Genomic DNA, 19,473 nt, shown 5'->3' on the forward strand with positions numbered 1-19,473 from the left:
ACTTATATAAAGCCAACGTTTCAAACACTGCAGCTGCGAGGTTTCTTTCTGCTCCACAGACCGGCCGACGATACACTGAGAACGGACCGGGACAAAGTGAACATGTCACATTAGATTACACACACTCGCATGGTCACAAGTACAGCAGGTTGAATTTTATGGAGTGTTTTTGGTGAACGCGTCATGTTGAGGAAGTGTGTTTCTAAAATGACGGATCATGTGATAATCAGGTTGTATGAAGAGACTAGAATACTTTGCAAACAGAGAATATTACCAGCTCGTGCGCTCACTCTAGCAGAACACCGTTCTATCTACTAATCCTGAGTTTGAGGTCTAGACATGAACCCGTCACCCTTCATGGTGATGGCAGTGATTATGCGTATGGCTTAATAAGAGAATAACAACAGTGCTGCATGGCGGCGGAACAGTTTACGCATTCGGGATATGAACAGCTAAATAGTCTCACACAGTTTTATAGAAAATTAGGTTTTATTTGAAAACAATTCAGCTCCACACAAATGACACATGCACCCTAGAAGTACAATCCTATACATGAAATACAATAAAAAAAATGTTTTCTTATGTTCCTAGTTATATTTTCTGACGGCTGATGAAGGTTCCACCTCTGCATCAGATGCTTTATGAAAGAGCATATATTTCTATAAATGTAGAAAAGGCCTCGCATACGCCTGCCTGGCAGTGTAATGGCTTTGGTAACATTAAGGTTATCTATTAAAATATGGAGTTTACACATTTGAAAAAGAAGAAAAAAATACACTGATAAAAGACATTAACAATTTTTTATCGATTACTTTATATGTGTACCTTCATATAACCCTCAAATATTACAAATAAAAAAAAAAACATGCTCAAATCATGATATCCTGATCAATAATAAATTTACAACATGCTAAGAACATGTTTTTTTTTCTGACTTCAATGAACTTCCACATCTGTAAGATCCACTAAGCTCTACAAGTAATACAAGACCTCGGCATCCCATACAGACATGAGAGAATGTGGTTCTCTTTCTGGATCCTGAACGGACGACACATGTTGGAAGTCATGGAACATTCGGTGGTAAAGAAACATTCAGAGGACACCGCTGATTGTTGCCTGCGGGCTCCTGATGGCATTAGGTTCTTGTTCAAGTTCTCACAGAACAAAACCACAGTGAGTTTCAGGCCACAGTCTCTACTCGGCCGGCTCGGCCTTGTTCTTCTTATTCAGGACGTTGCGGAGGCTCTCGTTCATCAAGTAGGGTCTCTCTGCACTGCCATCGTTCCTCTCAAGATCCTCCACTGGAAAGAGATTTGAATAAAAAGTCATTTAAACACTTAGATGCGCAGAGTTTGTAATGAGACGTTCTGCAGGTTTTAACTGATCAAACTTCACGTTTCATATTCATAAGAAGTAAATCTGAATAACAAAACTGCAGTTCTTTAGAAAAAAAAGGCATGTAGCTTTAATCAGTCATTCAGGCAGGTATGAACAATAACATGCATGCATTTAAAGAGGTTCAATGCTTGTTGCCTTAAATACTGCATTAATAAACCAACTGCATTCCTTTGTAAAGAGCTATTAAATGCAAATCTACATCAATTTACAGTAAAAAAAAAAAACTTCCACATAAAATACTACAGAGCAGCTAGCCTGAAAAGAAAAAAGAAAAAAAAAAAAAAAAAAAAAAAAAAACTTCATTTTTACAAATCAACTTATGGCTTAGTGTGAACAGAAATTAAAGTGCGTTACTGAGCATACTTCCATACTGTAGCACGGATACTCATGCGGTTCTGACTGCAGCAACTGTAAACGGTTAGGTTCCCTAAAACGGTGTGAAAACGTCATCACTGTAAATGAGGCACACGATCGGCTTCAAGTTTCTATCGGCTAGTGGCAGTGGGAGGAACTGTTACCAAGGCAACAACCGAGATTAGAAATGTCAGTTCGGCTCAGAGCAAACTGTTCATCTAAATGTCCAGATGCTTACCGGAGCGGTTTGTCCATCGCATTTCAGATTACAATAAAGCAACTACAGACATTCTCTTGCACAATGTCACCAGAGGGTGAAGAGAGAGACATGGCTGAGAGAAACTTATCACCTCCAATTAGAGGACTCCATTACTTAATATTAACATCTAACCAACTACACACGTTCCTGTGCACAATTTAAAGCGCTCCTTTCGAGACGCATGCTTGATGTTCGTTTGACCACTCCCTAAGCCCCGCCCCCTTTTAATTACAACAACAACAACAAGATTTAACTGAAATATTTGTCAGTTTAGAAACAGTGATTCATTGATTTCAGACCGAGGCAGACGAAAAGCACGCTGCAAATTGTGTTTCCATCGGAAACCAAACCTGTTCGATTTCCCCAGCTGTAGTTGGCTGGCTAATTAGGCTAATGTTATCTCTATGAGGTGATTCATAAGTAACTGATGGCTACACGTCACAGGCAAAATGTAATTTTCCTACCGAGCTGATCATCCACCATGTTGTAAACATTGAAATTGCTATTGTACTGTAATTAGTCCCAGTGGTAATAGTAGTAGTGGCAGTCGTACGTTACAGACAACTGTAACAGCTCTCCCGGTTTGGCTGCTTAGTTTACAGAGCGAAATTTAGATTAATGCTTTTTTTCTTTTTAATAGCAATAAAATAAGATCGTATTTTAAAGCAGTATTTTTGAACATTACAAGAGAAAAGGGCTTTTTAGAATGAAGACAAATTTATGCATCGTCTAAATCCAATCAAGAGATACAAGACAGAGACGCTACATTAGCCTGACAGCTTCGGCAACTGGCTTCCACACTGTGGTGAAATACAACTCGGGCAAGGTCCTAGCCGTGAAGGCTGTTTTAAAATATTTCCTAAAACTCAGCCAGAAGATGTACTATAAAACGCTTTGCTTGATGTCAGGTGGCAGTAAGCTAGTTAGTGAACACACTGCTGACTGCACTTTATGTTCTACCAGATAAACACACCACTTAATCCGCAGTTCTTAAAACCTTTACTTGTATGTTTTTAATCTGGGAAAGATAACACACAAAAAAAAACTACCACCACCTACTGAGTTGGAGTGTGTAGATTCATGATGTTAGTTTGTCTGCATACTGATTGCAAAAATAACAACAACAACAATAATAACAACAACAACAACACAAATGTCCATCCTACACCCTATTTCCTAATCCTGCCTGCCACCAACCCCCTTCTGAATTCACTGAAGTCCTGTCCTCAGTATTGATTTTAAACTTTATACCAGCGCCGTCTCCTGAACAGCATATTGAGCACCAAGCCTAGCTAGAGCTAAACAATTTGGGGGATGGATTTAGCAAACCGGTCAACATCTTTTATCCCATTATTCCTTGTGTTGAACAACATTTAAGGTAAAACAACTATCAAAAAGAGTCTTTCATTCCGTCCAAAACTCAAAAAGTTACATCCACTTGCTTGAGTAGAATAATTTTTTTTTTTTTTAAATCCCTGCCACTTTAAGGCATGGAGTCCTGTAACTTTACTACAGTCTGTTTCAGTGAGCGAGGTGAAAAGAAGAATTTCCCTCCGGGCAGCAACAAAGTTCCAGCTCTTACTATCGTGATTTTAAAAAGGCTTGCTGGATTTTGTTGTGCCTGTAATTCAGTGAGAGATCGGAGTCTCTGCCCACAGAACTCTTCCTCTCTAAGCCGTGTTGTCCTCCTGAGCCGGCTGTGGTTTCAGCCGGACGTCTTTGTCGTGCTGTGGCTGAGCAGACGACGGAGACGGATCCTTCCACAGAATCTCATGAAGAGTCGACGACATGTAATAAGGGCGTGCAGCTGAACCGTCATTGCGTTCCAGGTCTTCACCTTATTGTGTGCGTGTGTGTGTGTGTGTGTGTGTATTTGTATGTTATAATGGGTGGAGGAGAAAAAATGTGTATATAAATCCAGGTTAAAAAAAAAAAAAAAAAAAAAAGTGTTATAAGGCCAGTAGGAAGGGGAAGTGTACGAAAAGGGAAAGGAGAGACAAAAAGAAAGAGAGTCAAAAAGCAAGCAAGCAAAAGCACCCACAAGCATTTCAGAATGAAAGTTACACTTCATCACCCAGCAGCAACATTTTTCAGTAAGGTAAGCCAGACTGTTATTTTGAAACGTGGAGATTTTTAAGTGCAGCACACCAAATACATGCAAATTAGAATAAGTGACAGCCCAACACCAAAAGCAAAGTGAGTTTTGATTCAGCTGAATATTAGCCTTTTTTTTTTTTTTTTTTTTTTCATGGAGCTCTTTTTTCAAAGCAACAGGCTTGTTTCTTCTGCAGCATCAATCTGACACTTGTGTTTACAATTCATAAGCAATACATGGAAGTCTTAATGACTGGGGAGGCGTCACTTACAGAAACAGAGGAACAGAGTGTCCACACACATGGCGTACACGCTGAAGAATCCATGGGCGATGAGGTACGAACCAACCACCAACGTCTGGTGAAGACAACGAGAACCACTTGTACGTTGTATTTTTAACACGCACACACACACACATCTGGGTTTAGTAGCAAAACAAAAAAAGCAATGAAAACACAATCAAACTGCAGTTCTGTCCTGCTTGTGTTTGGCTCGAACTGTTTTCCTGCCTCACCAGGATGGGCACCCAGTAGTAGTGGAGGTGGGGTGCTGTATTCTCAAAGGCTTTCACTCTCCCAGAGAAGAAAAAGAAGGAGAAGATCCCTGCGGAAGCAAAGAAAAGTCACACAGGTCAAAAGTAAGACTTGGTAGGAAGCTGCTGTAAGTGTTCTGAGTGATATACAGTGAGTTATTCAGATTTAAATAAGCACAAACTTCACTGAAATGCTCAGTATTTCCCACAGATTTACTTTTTAGCTATTCAAAAGTACATTAAAGTCTATGGAGGTCGAGTCAGTCCTATTGTATTTACGGCACCTGTGTACTGCACAAACTCTGCTCATACTTCAGAATTCTCTACAATGCACACTGACTGACTTTAAGTTTATTATGATGCTTATGGGTAACTTATTTTTAAAGCTCTGATTCACTCCCACTGCAACAATGATGTAATATGTTGGAAACAATGAGTTCGCATCATGAGATCAGTCAAAAATCACGTCAACAAGCATCAAAGCGCGTCTTAAAGACTTCTTTAAGAAATGCTGCTTTAGTCTTAAATATGGTTCAGTGTGAAGAATAAGGATGAAATAAACGGACTCACCCACGAGTCCAACGATGAGCAGTTTGCCCAAAAATAAGAGGAAATCTGTCACTTTGTCCAAAATAGCGACCCTGGGGGATTAAAAAGACTCATGTAAACATTTTAAAAAAAAACCATTTCCTAATGAATTATTTCCACTTCTGTAAAATTGTACAATATTTACCGAATCATGTTCCTCATCAAGAGGAAGAAGGCATCTCTGGCAGCGGTGCAGAAGTTCTTGCCATATATCGCCACCTAGAAGCCAAAAACACTCGTTACAACACGTCGACATCACATAGCAGGAAGAGATGAGCTCAGTGATATCAACAAACAAAGCACCCACCATGATGTAGGCGTTTCTGTTCAGGAACTTGATGAATTTTTCCAGACACCAGAAACAGCACTTCAGGCAGCACAGCAGGAACTTTGTAAACTTATTTTGGGCTCCTGTGAATGACATCATGAGTGATAAGAGACGTGAACCAGGGCTGGAGATGTGCCAGTGACGCATCAGACATCAAGGGGTAATTAGTAAGTTGGATATAAATTCATTTCTGACCTTTGAACTTATAAAAAGCAACTAAACAGGCAGAAGGAAATACTGTGATGTCAAACAAATCCCCTTTTCATCACTGGTGCTTTTGTAGTACTGTTTGACTTAACCCTTGCGAGCGAGGCGCAGTGCGAGACAGCTTTGGCAAACATTAGTCCTCGATTCAAGACTTTATGCTCTACAAATGATGGGTTGTAGCCTTGAGCAGACATCTACGTAACGCTGTACTCCACAAAGTAACTAACCTTTTAGCTTGTGGTCCAGATACTCCAGCAAAACCCTGATGATCTGAATGATGGAGAGGAGGAGGGAGCCGAAAGCCAGAGTCCCTGTGTGATACCTAAAACAAGATACAAGTGACGTTACAGCAAAGTCTGGAAACAGGATGTGCGTGTCAACGGAGAGAAGATCTGTTGACCAAACACAACACGTTAAAAACAAGACAAGCGCAAAGAAGACGACATATAGAAGAAAAAGGATATAAATCTTATGAGACCCATACACACCTGAGAGACCTCCCCAGGGAAGAAAACACTGGGAAGGCGGGCATGTCGTCTGGCTTGACGAAGGCCCAGTAGTAGGAGGCAAAGGCCCCGGCTAGGGTCATCTGTCCCAGAGCCGTGACGAAGTTGGCACACCAGAAGAAGAGGAAGACGTTGTAGAACTGAAGGCCGATCAGGTATTTGTGGTAAACGGTCTCTCCGCCGTAGAAGGCAAAAAGGCACTCGGAGTCGGGGCACTGCGTTTTCATGGGACTCGTGGTGTAGTTCTGAGCGCAGGTGCAGTTCATTTGGAGAGATCGTACACAATTAAGAAATCCAGAAGCTTTCATGTTCAGTATGAGCAAAACTGCGGTGAGATAAAAATAAATTCTGAAAGTGAGTGACGAATGAAAGGAGAACTTACAGCTGGGTCGCACGTCGTTCTTGAGTGCTCACACGCCGTCTCATTGACGACTTTGTAGATGGGCTCATTGGAGGTAGACAAGAAACTGATCAGATCTGTCAAGGACTACAATCAAGCAGCTTCAGACAACAAACTGCTGTCATCATATTACCCGACGTCACGCTCACGTTCGCACAAACTCGCCTCCATGTTTCCCCATTAACCGAGGAGAAAGAATCTAGGGTTGAGTGTCTTGATCAAAGTGTCCGAACCCAAACATTTTTGTCTGACCTGCTCTACCAAATGAGTTAAATTACGTCAAGCTAATTTCATACTGCAGCACATATTAACATCTGGAAGCCGCTTACTGCAAATGTAAGGCTGAATCCAAATGTCAACTAAGACTTGTAAACTACACAGGAGCCTGGCCAGGAAGTGTCCGGGTCTGTTCAAATCATCATGTATGTGAACAAAGGCCTCGAGCTGAATTTCTGTAGACATTGTTTAACTAATTATCCCTCATTATATAACAATAATAATGGACTATATTTATTTTTGGAGACATCAGCTTTTTTTTTTTTTCCTTTCTTTTTTTCTTAAATGATGCAGTGAAGTTTAGAACTGAAAATACAGAATATGCTGTACATATGTTGAATAAATGGATTTGTCTTTGAATTTGCACAGATTGGCGAACGTTGCTTTTCCTCCTCCTACACATGAAACCTTGGCATTTGATGCGAATATAATAACATTGTTCAGCATCTATGTGAAGCAGCACAACCAGCACCTATCTGGCATTAATGATCAATGTTTGGACTATAATTTTATCATAAAAAAATTAAAAAAAACACAGCCTCATGAATTGAAATTCATATCCTTGGAAACCACTGAGGTCTGATGTCTTGTTCTTGGGACGGTCGTAAACATTTCAGCTTACGTCTAACAGTCTGCAAGAGTTCAGTCTGAAGGGCGGAGGTCGCACATTTAGATTCAGCCTCCTACTTTATTATGTCGCCCTCTGCTGTATGTGATTATTAGTTATCTCTACTTGTGGGCCTACATTTTTCAACACAGACAACCCTAAATAACATCGACACTGACTAGAAGTTGAAAGGATACACAGCAGTAACTGCCCAGTAGGCGATGACCATGGCCAGGAGGACGAAAGTAAACAGTGGGTAGAGCAGAGAACACATCACATGTCCGATGGCTCTGTAAACAAAACAACAGCCTCACGTCCGGTCACACATCAAAAAGCAAAAGCAAACATCCATTTTCTCCCTGACTGATCTTTTGATTACTTGATCTGTGCCTGTGCCTTTAGTCTGACACTTTCATCCATTACTGGGAGTCACACTAAAATTATCTTTAAGCCAAAACAATTTCACATCTGACATTTATTGATCTGTTTTTCCTCTCCTCTGAAAGTGCCGACAGCTCTAATGTGAAGTCTGACCTGCTGGCTTCTTTGATGAGAGCAATGGCGATGAGGATTCTCTTCCTGAGGAAGATGAGCAGCAGGATGATGATGACCTCCAGGATGGCCAGGATGATCACTAGAAGGAGAAACGTGGCAGAGCGAGAGATCATTACGAGTGCCCTAATTTCACAGTGACAAATGTTAGTGTTAGAAATGCGTCGATGTCTTTGCGTGCACTGACTGAAGGCCAGCCAGGTCTGTCTGATCTGCAGGTAGACCGTGAAGTCGGTCTGGAAGCCCAGCTGCTGCAGAGTCACGTTGGAGCCCGCCTCTCCCTTCAGGGCCGCGTACTCCATGTAGCAGTGGAAGATACCTGACCGGAAAAAAAAAAAAAAAAGATCACTTTTAAAATGGTAAGAAAGTGCAATTGTTAAACAGAGGAAGGGAAGCCATGTGCGCGTGTAGTGTCAGCTGTAAACATGAGGGGTGCAGCTCCCGAGGCTGAAAGGATAGACGGGTCTATTCGTAAAAAAAAAAAAAAAAGAGTTTAGTGAAAATCAGTTTGAGGGAATCTTTTTGCTTTTCGTTTCAAGGCCGCGTTAACTAAGTCAGTCTGTGCAAACTTTATGAAGAGTTTCTCACTCTCTCCCTTCAGCCGAGCCTGAAGGAAGTGAGTGCCGTCCGCTTGATATTAAATTTAATTAATTTGCAGAATGTTGGAAAAGGTAAAAGCTTCAGTTTTTGTATCCTTTCGAAAAGGATTGTCTTTACAACAGTTGCCATAACTGTAAACAGTAACTTTAATGCAGATCTTTGTACATTGAATCTTTGTCTTTACATCCAATAATAGTCTATATACCCGTTCATCAGTAGCAGAGAATAACACTGTTCACACTCGATAAGAAATTGTGGTTTTGTTTCCCTGTGCTTCTGTGGCACAGCACCGTGGTGACTCATATTATAATGAGACATTCAGTGTACAGCTTTGAAACCAATTAATGAATAATTATCTCACCTTTTTCAGAGTATGATTGGTTGCACTGATAGAACTTTTTATTATTATTATTATAAAAAATAATATCAAATTATTATTTTTTTTATATTTTTTAATAAGGAATGCCTGCTGTCAGTACTGAACAGTATTCAGTCAAATATAGTCTTCAAAGACTGTTTAACCAAGATTAATATCTTATAACACACAAACTAAAAAGATTTCCTTTTTTCTAGGTTTGTATTTCTCCAGCTGCTGCCAAGTGTGTTTCGTTCCTGTCCAAAACAAATATATTGTTAAAATAATGTACAACATACAGTGAGATCATCCCTTTCTCATGTTACAAGGAATCTGGTCAATGACGAACGAGCGGACAGACTTTTAGCCTTTTTCTCCGCACTAACGTAGGTTCCTTTACCACAATATTTTTTAATATATATTAAATATATATATATTTAATTGTTTTCATGGAGGCTGTTTCCTATTACAGAAACAGTCTTGAAAACTGCCCACACGTCTGTGGAAATTCCATTCGCAGTTTACGTTCCCATTCAAAGCTGGCAAACCTGCAGGAATATTGCTAGCCGGCTAGCTTCTTCTGCCATGATGATTCCCTTTGTTCCACCGATGGTAGCTTTCTTCATCGATCATACAGGCTCAGGGCTGTAGTACGGTGTGCTGTACTAACTCCGATCAGCTGTTCTTGAGCTCATTTCTGGAGCACTGAACTATTGTGAGGAGAGTATGCCAAAGATAATGAGGAGGTCTTGTGTGCTTCGGCACTTACCATATCCTATTACCAGTATCACCAGGATGATCATGACCCAGACCATGATGCCTGCCAGGAAGCGCAGGAGGATGATGAAAAGCAGGCTGGTGAGCATGGCAATAACCAAGCCTCTGCAGAGAGTTAAGAGAGGAAGTAGTGAGCGAGCAGTGAAAGCAGCTGATGGTGTATCCACTGAACACGAAGCAGGAAGAATGACTTACAAGAGGATCCAGTACCAGGACTGTGTGTAGTCCTCAAAGATTTTCATCACCACCTGACGGGCCTCGATGACCACGGTGGCGTTCCTGTGGAGAGATACCCGTGTGTTTATCCATTTCAGCACCGCATCACAAACTATTTGTAAAGTCTTAATTAAGCAGGTCGGGACAGGCTGGCCTACAGCTTTCGTGACAAAACACTATCACACTTTGTGCTCACTTTACTCCGTCAATAAGATCCTTGGCATCTCTCATGTTTCCGCTTCCATCATCAAAATGAGAGTTGTTCCCCACAGTTATCACCCCTCCTTTCTGGCCCAAAGCAGGGAAGCACCGACGGGTGACTGAAGGACAGTAGGGAGGGGGGAGGGGGGGGGATATAAATATCAAAACAAAACAAAAAAATACATTCTTATGTATCAGACTTTTCAGATCTGCACCAGCTCTCTTAAAGTTTACAAAATGTCACATATTATAATGTATTAATCTCTCTTCTGAAGAGGAATATTTTACAGGTTGAACTCACAGGGCTTGCTGGGCGTCAGCATGGCAGGACAGAGACCAAACTTAAGGAGTTCTGGCATAGACTGAAACACAGTATACCCACAACCAATATGAGGGTCTGTAAACCATATTTAAACATTATAATAACCAGGAAGTACAGAAAAAAAAGTGTCTCAACTACAACTTACCATTGTATTAGTCACACCTTCCTTGCAGAAGCTTTTGTAGTAGTCAAAGTCATTTCTGTTGATGTAGGCTTTCGCTAACGTCATGAACTTCTCAGGACACTTCTCCACGCACATCTGGGGATGAACATTTACAGCAGGACACGTTTATATCAAGTACTGCTCGTGACTTTGGATGCAAGCTGCAGCACAGTAAGGAGAGCGAATGCTAACAAACTATTCAGTCACGGTGAAAGAAGAAGGAAAACAGAAGCAAACAGCCCAGAGAACACAATATGACTTGATGAGAGCAGAGTGGAGTTTCCACCTGTGTGGTTGGACACTGGAACTCCAGCAGCACCATGGGGCTGGCACACTTCATGATGTTGAAGTAGAACAACAGCGGCTTGTTCCTGTTAAAAGGGACAGAAACATAGACAGAAAAACAGTCAGGGGAAGAAAGCATTTCCAGAATGTATGAATGAGGGGACAACTGATGGATTATTTAATTTGTTTTATACGATCATTGTGTTGTTAAGACTTGTTCAAATTCACTTGTTGTTTTGTTTTAATGGCTTATTCTATGTGAAGCACTTTGTAACTGAAGTTTAGAAAAGTGCAATACAAATAAAGTTTACTATTACTATTATTATCATCATCTGAGCACTTCAACTTGCAAGAGTTAAAACACGGCACCAATTCTGTGTTCAGTACACCAGAATTTATTCTCCCACATTTTCAACTGTCTTTACTTCATCAGGTTGGTAACTGAAACTGTGTCCAGTTTCCTTATACACAGTCACAAGTACACAAAACAAGAATTATCATCACCATTTCCTCAAAAAATACAACTTAGAAGATGTCATTGGTCAAAGTGGATACAAAATGACACATCTGCATGTTCAGAAAAATGAATTGGATACTTTAAACTCAGATAGTTAAGAATTTTGGAAATGTAGTTACTGGATGGATGAGTTCAGGTCAACAGAAGATCAACTTTGATGGGAAATCCTAACTAATCAATTCAATGTTAAAGAAAGGATGAGATTTGAGTGCAGTGTTTATAAAGAATATTCAACCCACTGATGAGTTAAGATCAATGATTGCACTGACTAGAGATTATTTACAAAAGATGATTATAATAATGTATATATTGTATTCATGATCATTTATATTCCTCTTGAAGTTTTTGTATCAACTAAGGGTAATGGTATTTTGTCAATATTTATTTTCGGTTTACTTTGTATTTAAGGGGATTCATCAGTTACATTACTATCAAATGAAGGACTGTATGTAGGTCAAATTTGCTCTAAAAAAGGAGGTCCAGTAGAGATGTGTATTTGGAAAGTGACTCACTCGAGTGGGGTGCCAGCCTGCCCACAGAACTGGCCTCGACTGTCTGTGGGGTAGATCACCTTTCTGGGGTCACCCTGGGACCAGGCTGGGAGCACAAAAAATAAAAGGTAAAGATGAGGAAAAATGTCTATTCTTTTACAGATAGCTCTTAGTTTGTTTTTTCGCATGTAATCCAAACTACAGAGGGTTTTTTTTCCTTACCAAGTATTCCCACTGCAATATAACCCAGTATGGCAATAATGAAGAGGATGCAGCACACAATGTCTGTGCAGCCCCTAAAAACACAGAGGGCAAAGTTCAAAGGGTTAAACCAAGTCGTCTGTAATCACCTCCACAGTGTAAACGTCAGTTGTAAAGTCATGTCTGTCTCACCTGTTATGGATCGGACCCTTGAAGGCGGGATCATACTTCCTCGGCTCGCCTGCATAAAAGAATAAGAGCATTCATATCTCTGTGAGCTCTTAGCGCCGTGACTACTTTATGTCTGCTGTTCATTAATTCATGTTAAAAACAGAGATGCACATCGCTCCAAGATTTAAGATTTTAAAGGGGCAGCTGATTTAAGGTTAAGAAGAAGAGCGTCGTCCTCACAGTCTGCTGTCAGATGACTTTCCCCTCCAGGCCTGACACGCCTGGCAACACAATAAATTCCTCCCTGGTGACTAAGCAGGGGCAAACCCATGAAAGGACTCAACATGACTTCTCAACACACGAGAAGGGTCCTAAATCATTTAAAGTAGTACAATTACTTTGACAAGCCAAAAGTGTCATGTTCACACGGAGCCATGCTTTTATTTTGGTTGTAATAATAACTCGACATCCTTTTAAATTATTCACATTTTCATCAACAAAAGGATCAAAGTTTCTTGTCTGAATATGAATATTTAACAGTGTCAGACATATCCATGGGTTTGCATTGCATTGGAGGTGAAATGTGGTGTTCTTGAGGACAGATGTGCCTCCATGTAAACAGGAAATTCTGAATAATAATAACAACTCAATCATATTTCCTTTGAGCTAATTTTTCAGGCGTGGCCTTACAGTTAAATTTGCAGCAGATTATCAGAGGTTAGTATGTCAGAAGAAGAGGAAGAGCGACGTTAGCCTCTCATCTATGCAAATTCATCAGGGAACATACATTTATACTTCACCAGTAGGCAAATCTCCAGGACAGAAAAGAGAAAGCAACGCGCCACATTACTAGTGAAGAGCAAACAAAAAAAACACCAAAAACAGAAAAATGAACGGCTTTATATTCAAAATAACATCGCAGGTGCCTCGTCAGGGCGCTGGATCTCGTACTCTGCTACCACAGGATGAATCCCTGCATATGTCGCATGTGACACTGGAACCTCAGAGTCCAGACAAACCTCTGATATTTTCTGTGGCGTCTTTGTATATCAATTATGTATGTTTTCAGCGGGATAATGCTCATTTGATAATGCTGCAGAAAACATTTAGCTGACGGGTTCCCGGTGGAGTCACGGCTTCCCGTCAGAAAGAGCGTAAGTGTTGCATTTCATATACATGGTGTGATTTGGTGCTGCCACCTCTGACGTGTTATTTTTAACAAGTTTAGAGACGACTTTGGCTATTATTTGATATGAATAGAAAGGGAACAAAAATGAAGCAAATGGAAATGGAACGAACAGTGACGAGCATTTAATCAGTGTCAGAGGAGAGATCTGCTCCTTCTTATCTCCACTCATCCCAGCAGCGTTTGTGCAGGAGAACACTGATAAAAGAGCTCTGTGCTCTCACACACCTGTATAATCAGCAGTGCTGCCAGCAGTAGCCGGTGCCACACAAACACAAACACACACACACACACACACACACACCCATGTTCAACCCCGCGGTGTTGACATGCTGATACTGACACTCCAGTTTCACACAACTATCTTATAAAGTTCATGACACAGGATTTTTTTTTTATTATTTTTTTTTTTAAAGATTAACCAACAATCTTTCATTCTTTTGATGTTTCTTAGATGAATACAGAATACACAAAAAAAAAGAAAAAGAAATGCCAGTCAATAGAAAGCTGTAGCAAAAAGAGCAGTTACCGTTCTTTCCAAAGTATTCGTCATCCTCAGGCATGTTTAAATTCTTTTCTAGGCCAAATGTAGGATTGTACCGAGAAGCTTTTTCCCCTCTTTCCACAGACCTTTTATGTGGTTCACTCCGGCTTCCCTCTCAGCTGGTATAAATGATTGAGCGAGGGAGATGCAGGTATTGTGGAGGGAGAAACCAGTCCAACCTGTCCCTGAATAGCTTGTGCAGCCGGCAAAGCTCCACCTCACCTTCCACTTCCTCCCCCCTCTCTTTATCCTGAAACAACTGCTTCTTTCCAATCTGCGCTCCACCTGTGCATCTCCCTGTGTCTCCTCTCACCTCCCAAAGACCTCCTTCTGTCTGTTCTCCCACTCTGTCTCAAATAAACCATCCAGACGGGGCAAGTAAGCTCCTCTTGAGGAAGGCTGGGAGGGAAAAAGAGGAGGTGTGGGTATGTGAAAGAAAGGGTGGAGACTGTTGTTTGGGGAAAACTAAAGTTAAGTTGTGCGGATGTTGTCAGAAACACTGTTTGCTGAAAACAAGGAGGAATTCTGCCTCGACTGGTGCTTTGTGTTGCCTTTGTGGAGGAGGAACGATCCGGTTCAAGAGTGCAGGACGTTTATAGCTGCAACTACCATCACCTGCAGTGATCACGCCTCACAATATTAAGCTCAAAAGTCAGTCGTTCTGTGATGTTAAATAAGTGCCACTAAACTGCCTCGCGGTGCAGCTCAATTAGTATCTACTCCAATATTTGCATTTCAAAGTGTTTTCTTGTATCTTGTGGGGACATGGCGGTGTTGCACTGCGACAGAATGACTATCAACACTGCCATTCGGTTTACAATGCCAGGAAAACATTTTGTATGTCGTAGCGCATCCAGTCATATTGTGCAGGAATGCAGGCCAGCAATCTATTCTAGCCGTTTCCAACCACAATCCTCTGTGCAGCGGAAAAAATACATCACATCAACTGAGCTGCAGGGAGAGTTGCTGGTGCTAATTCTCCGCCCGGCTGCAACAAAAAGAAAAAGGGGAAGAAGAACAAGAGGCATTAAACGGAATGATTTGACCGAGTTCCTTTCTATGACAAAGTAGCACGTCCCAATAGCATCCATACTACATGCCACAGCGCATACTTTGTCAGAGTAGCTGCAGTACATGCTAAAAGTAAATAGAAAAAGTACACGATTCAGAATGCAGTTAGAATCGTGCAAGCTTCCTTTTTTTTTTTCTGCTTTCATCTTTGGTCGTCTTCATGTTTTGGATGTCTTTCTATTCTGCATTCAACAGACAAAAGAAATCAGAGCATGTTCAACGAATTCATCACTTTAACAAAGAGTCTACAGACAGACTAAATGCTGCAGATGTTTGCTACAGACTCTCACAGAGAGAGAAAACAAAAATGAGCTGGAATGACTGAAAATTTCCATCTATTCTGGTTTTGTATTGTTGCCAGTGTTACTGCAGAAGGGAACTCCCATTGGGAGCGTTGGCTCCGCTGTTATTTCCAAAACTTGTTTCATAAAATGGCAAAAAGAAGCTGAGACCAGTAGTTTCTGAGTAATTTGATTTCACAGATCACAATGCAAAAGGTGAAACATTCAGGTGCAACTATTCCCAAAACGTTATTGTGAAATGCCTGTCCCAGCAGAAAGCTTGTTTGCCATGTGGGACAGTGCGGTAAAGTTTCTTTCGTGGCAGCGTGCAACAGATTTAATCTGTTAAAAGCTCTCCAGCGGATCTAATCTGATTCCAATGAACCAAGGCTGTGCAACAAGACAACCCTTGGGCATTCACTAAAAACATTAAAACTACAATAACGTATGCTACATGTGTAAGAGCTTTGATTTAACTATGAATTAAGCATAGTTTTAACAATCTGCATCAGTGTTGTGCTTGAAGCTGAACCCGAGGTCTCCCATTGTTTTACTCTTCTGCATCCCGAGCTGCTTTGATTTATTTTCTTGATATCTCCCCTCACATCCTTTAATCGACAAAAATCTGGTAGACCTTTTTCACAGACACTCCGACGTGTCACTAGAAAATGAACATGTTTAACTATGTTGTTGTTTTTTTTTTAATCAGTTGGCAGCAACCATACCGGGCATGCTTTGGGAATTTTACTAGAATAACCCTATAACCGCTTCTTTATTTTAAGTTAACACAGTAGGCTGCCCTCCCTGTCCATCTCCCACATGTCTTTCATTACGGAAGTGGGTGTGGAGCGCTGAAGTCCCAAGTTCAGAACTACTTTTGGTGTCTCAAAGGAAGCAACACACAGTCTGCAGTGAGTGTATCCACAGTAAAAAAAATCTTGCATCTTGTGGGAAATGTGTGCACAAAACATGATACATCTGTCAATGGACATTTGGAGGTCAAATACCAAAAGTGTTTCAAAGAAAGTTGGCTTTTAAACATGCAATATTTTCACACGACAGCTGCAATTCGGAACAGTATTTAATTTCTATTTGATCTCTGACCATGTTTCATACATAATCCTATGAAATGTGTAATCTCTTGGGAACTTCTGCTTTCATATTTAATGATCTTATTACATCAACACCTTATCTCAGCTGTTACACACAGCAAAGCAAATCCTGAATGTCAGACACGTATGACACAAAGTGAAACCGAGATCCAATTCATACATGCGAGTTCAATGAAGGAGACAAAATTAGAACGACCGTTTACAGACCATGACCAACAGGAAGCGAACACAATGACATCATCGGGACTTCAACTTCTGTTTATTTGACTTTACTACTCATAAATTTACAGTCCTGACTATGATATATATAAAGTGACATTTTAGCAAAGTCTCAGAAAAATAGTATTAAGCAGCCATGATCTACAAACGCAGCAACTGACTGGCAAAAGAAACCCACTAACAATGGAGGTAAAGAAAGAGAATAGCTCGCTGTGGATTCCAAATTACTCTGCATTTGTATCTCCCCCCCCCAAACTCGTTTTCCTGACCTTAATAACCAATCAGTCTGGCGATGCTCTAAACATGCCTTTGTGTTTCAGACCTTGGGCACGTTGGCAGGACCGCAAAACAGTTAGCAGAGTCACGTGATCCGGTTTGGGTTGTGAGGGTATGATCAAGCCCATTCAGTTGGAAACAGGTGGCTGCGAAGTTTGTCAGTCGTAGGTTGGAGAAACTGTACGGAAGAGGAAGTGAGCTGAAAACGAACGGAACGGACCAGAAGAAAATCTGTAAATGCAGTTTGAACAAACTTTAACGAACATGAAAGCGATGTCATGGAGTCTCGGGATCAGGTTTCGAAACACCCTCCTAAATATGGCTCATAATTACACCTAATCTGCAGCAGGGCATGGCTGCGTGGCTGCGTGGCTGCGTGGCTGCCTCGGATCCTGTCATTGAGGTTTCTTCATATATCTCAGCCTGAAATTACGCCAACATGTAAAGCTGCAGTAGATCCTTCAGTCTGTTCTTGTGGCGTGTTAAACTTACAGTCCCCGTCTCCTTTTTAAGCTGGTCTCAAGATGCACTGAGAAATATTAACTTGTGTGATCCACTAAACGTTCCTGGAGGCTCAAACACACAGTGATTTCTTAAGTGAATTTGAAGCCAAGCCACGACCAACTTCTCCCTTGGCTCTCAATAAAACTATTTCTTCACCATTTATCCCTTTCTCTGTATTGCACTTGTCTAAATCCTTGAAAAACAAGCACACACACACACAGTAGGCTATATACTGCCTTTTGTGGAAGGATGGCAAAGTGAATCAATTAGCAATCATGTGGCAGGCAGAGTGGAAAAGGGTGTGTGCCGAGAAGAGGAGGAAAACACCATGGGAGCGAACAGGAGAACTGCCCTGTGTTGTTTTTCACTCCGCATCCTGCAAAAAGCTCAACTTGTCCAACATATTACAAAAGATGTCACAGAGAATATCATAGCTTTGGGGGTATGAACTGCAAAATGTATTTCAAAACAGGAAGTTTCATTTGTTATTGTGTACAAAGAACAAGGTTATTGACCTTCGGGGTTTCGGGGTCATTAATGGCTTGATGTCTTTCAATGAAATGCACTTCGCCCTGTATGAATCCTGCTTTGTAAAAAAAAAAAAAAAAAAAAAAGAAAAGCTGTACATCAAGGTAAGAAGAGCACAATTACAACCACATGTAGCGGCTGGAGAGATCCAATTTTGAACTCGCACGCTGACCCGAGATTGTCATCAAAAGTGCAGCCGTGTATGAAACGAAACTGAACATGACAGAAGAGACAGAAGGATGCCAGCTGCCAAAAGAAAGACCTTCTTCACTTGTTTGAGGTATTTTCTAATAAGCTGAGCTGCTGTTGCCGGTCATACAGGTCTGAGGAATGTGGCAGCAATTGGTCAAGCACCAGATAAATTGTGACATTGTGCAGCCTGAAAACATGACAGGGTCTTTGTACCACCAGTTTTTAAAGTTTCAAAATATGAAACCCCCCCGCCCCAAAAAAAAAAAAAAAAAAAAAAAAAAAAATTGAACTACAAGCAAGCTAATGTTTGGAAAGAGTGAAGTTCACGAGGTCCCGAGAGAAAGTGGTCCCCCAGTGCAGGCTAACCTGGAACAATGAAAATCAGAGAAACACAAACATACTATTGTAAATAAGGTTACTCAAACAACTTCAGAACTATTTGAGCCACCGCAATGCAAAAACATCGCCTCCCGCGCAAAAACAACAACAACAACAACAACAACACCAGCTATCCTTGTTTTTAAATGTGACTGACGATAACGTCCCGGGACAGATGAAGTGAAGCGTGTGCCCGTTTTTTTTTGGGGGGGGGGGGGGGGGGCTTTAGACAAGTAGCCTACCATATTTCGGTTTCTCCTCCAGTTCCATGGTGGCGGATTGTTTCTTGTGGACCAACAACTGTTCATAGGCGACGACTACAGTAACATTTCCTCCCCGGGCCGAGCTTATCGTGCGACGCGTCTATCGGTTCAGTCACTTGGTTTGGAAGTCCGCTCCAAAAATCTTGACTGTCCTGCCAACATTTAAAGAGAAAAGTCGCAGGAGAAGCGCGCTGACCAATGAAGGCGCAGGAGGTCGTGATTGACAGGGCGTTCGGCCAATCACTGATCGAAGGGCGGGGGTTATGTTCCCGGAGACTGGATTAATTTCGAGTACCGTTAGCTGAACCAGGGCGTCCAATGAGCAGCTCTAACTGTCTAATAAAGCAATGACAGTGCACCTAATGCAGTTCATCTCTGTGTTTAATAAAACGTGACGAGAGCGAGAGGATTTGTTTGGCCACCGTTCCTCACTCCCACAGAAACATCCTCCTCACCCGCAAGAATGCAGCAAAGCAATGACCTAGCCTAACTTTTTAATGGCCCGATGAAATTCAAGAC

At 41.3% G+C, this 19,473-nt stretch overlaps 1 protein-coding gene across 4 annotated transcripts; it reads right to left on the bottom strand.

Moving 5' to 3' along the window:
- Positions 1–470: 470 nt before the first annotated feature.
- Positions 471–19,102, bottom strand: LOC138198139 (choline transporter-like protein 2). 4 transcript variants are annotated; one of them, XM_069149352.1, is made up of 23 exons: positions 18,934–19,102; positions 14,116–15,118; positions 12,422–12,470; positions 12,251–12,324; positions 12,050–12,134; positions 11,022–11,106; positions 10,718–10,831; positions 10,552–10,612; positions 10,246–10,369; positions 10,029–10,112; positions 9,826–9,938; positions 8,289–8,420; positions 8,084–8,183; positions 7,747–7,839; positions 6,649–6,733; positions 6,249–6,511; positions 5,988–6,082; positions 5,533–5,636; positions 5,371–5,444; positions 5,208–5,278; positions 4,620–4,708; positions 4,378–4,462; positions 1,215–3,848 (listed from the first exon to the last, which is right to left on the bottom strand). In XM_069149352.1, exons 2-23 carry the CDS (start codon positions 14,147–14,149, stop codon positions 3,682–3,684), a joined length of 2,181 nt encoding a protein of 726 aa, XP_069005453.1. In that variant the 5' UTR covers positions 14,150–15,118; positions 18,934–19,102; the 3' UTR covers positions 1,215–3,681. The 4 variants fall into 4 exon arrangements, with proteins under 4 accessions (XP_069005457.1, XP_069005455.1, XP_069005453.1 ...); XM_069149356.1 differs by lacking the exon at positions 14,116–15,118 and having other exon boundaries at positions 471–1,301; XM_069149354.1 differs by lacking the exon at positions 18,934–19,102 and having other exon boundaries at positions 471–1,301; positions 14,116–14,696.
- Between the last annotated feature and the right edge of the window lie 371 nt (positions 19,103–19,473).

This window comes from Embiotoca jacksoni, unplaced genomic scaffold (genome assembly GCF_022577435.1).
Source record: "Embiotoca jacksoni isolate LCO1_2020_lvr unplaced genomic scaffold, fEmbJac1.0.p SCAF_15, whole genome shotgun sequence".
In the NCBI taxonomy this organism is placed as follows: domain Eukaryota; kingdom Metazoa; phylum Chordata; class Actinopteri; family Embiotocidae; genus Embiotoca; species Embiotoca jacksoni.

Excerpts from the sequence above, each read along its gene's own strand:
- LOC138198139 (XM_069149352.1), bottom strand. The coding sequence starts at position 14,149 with ATGCCTGAGGATGACGAATACTTTGGAAAGAACG. Across the intron at positions 10,832-11,021 it reads TCCAGTGTCCAACCACACAG|ATGTGCGTGGAGAAGTGTCC; the intron begins GTGGAAACTCCA and ends GTTCATCCCCAG. Across the intron at positions 5,637-5,987 it reads TCTGGACCACAAGCTAAAAG|GAGCCCAAAATAAGTTTACA; the intron begins GTTAGTTACTTT and ends TGTCATTCACAG.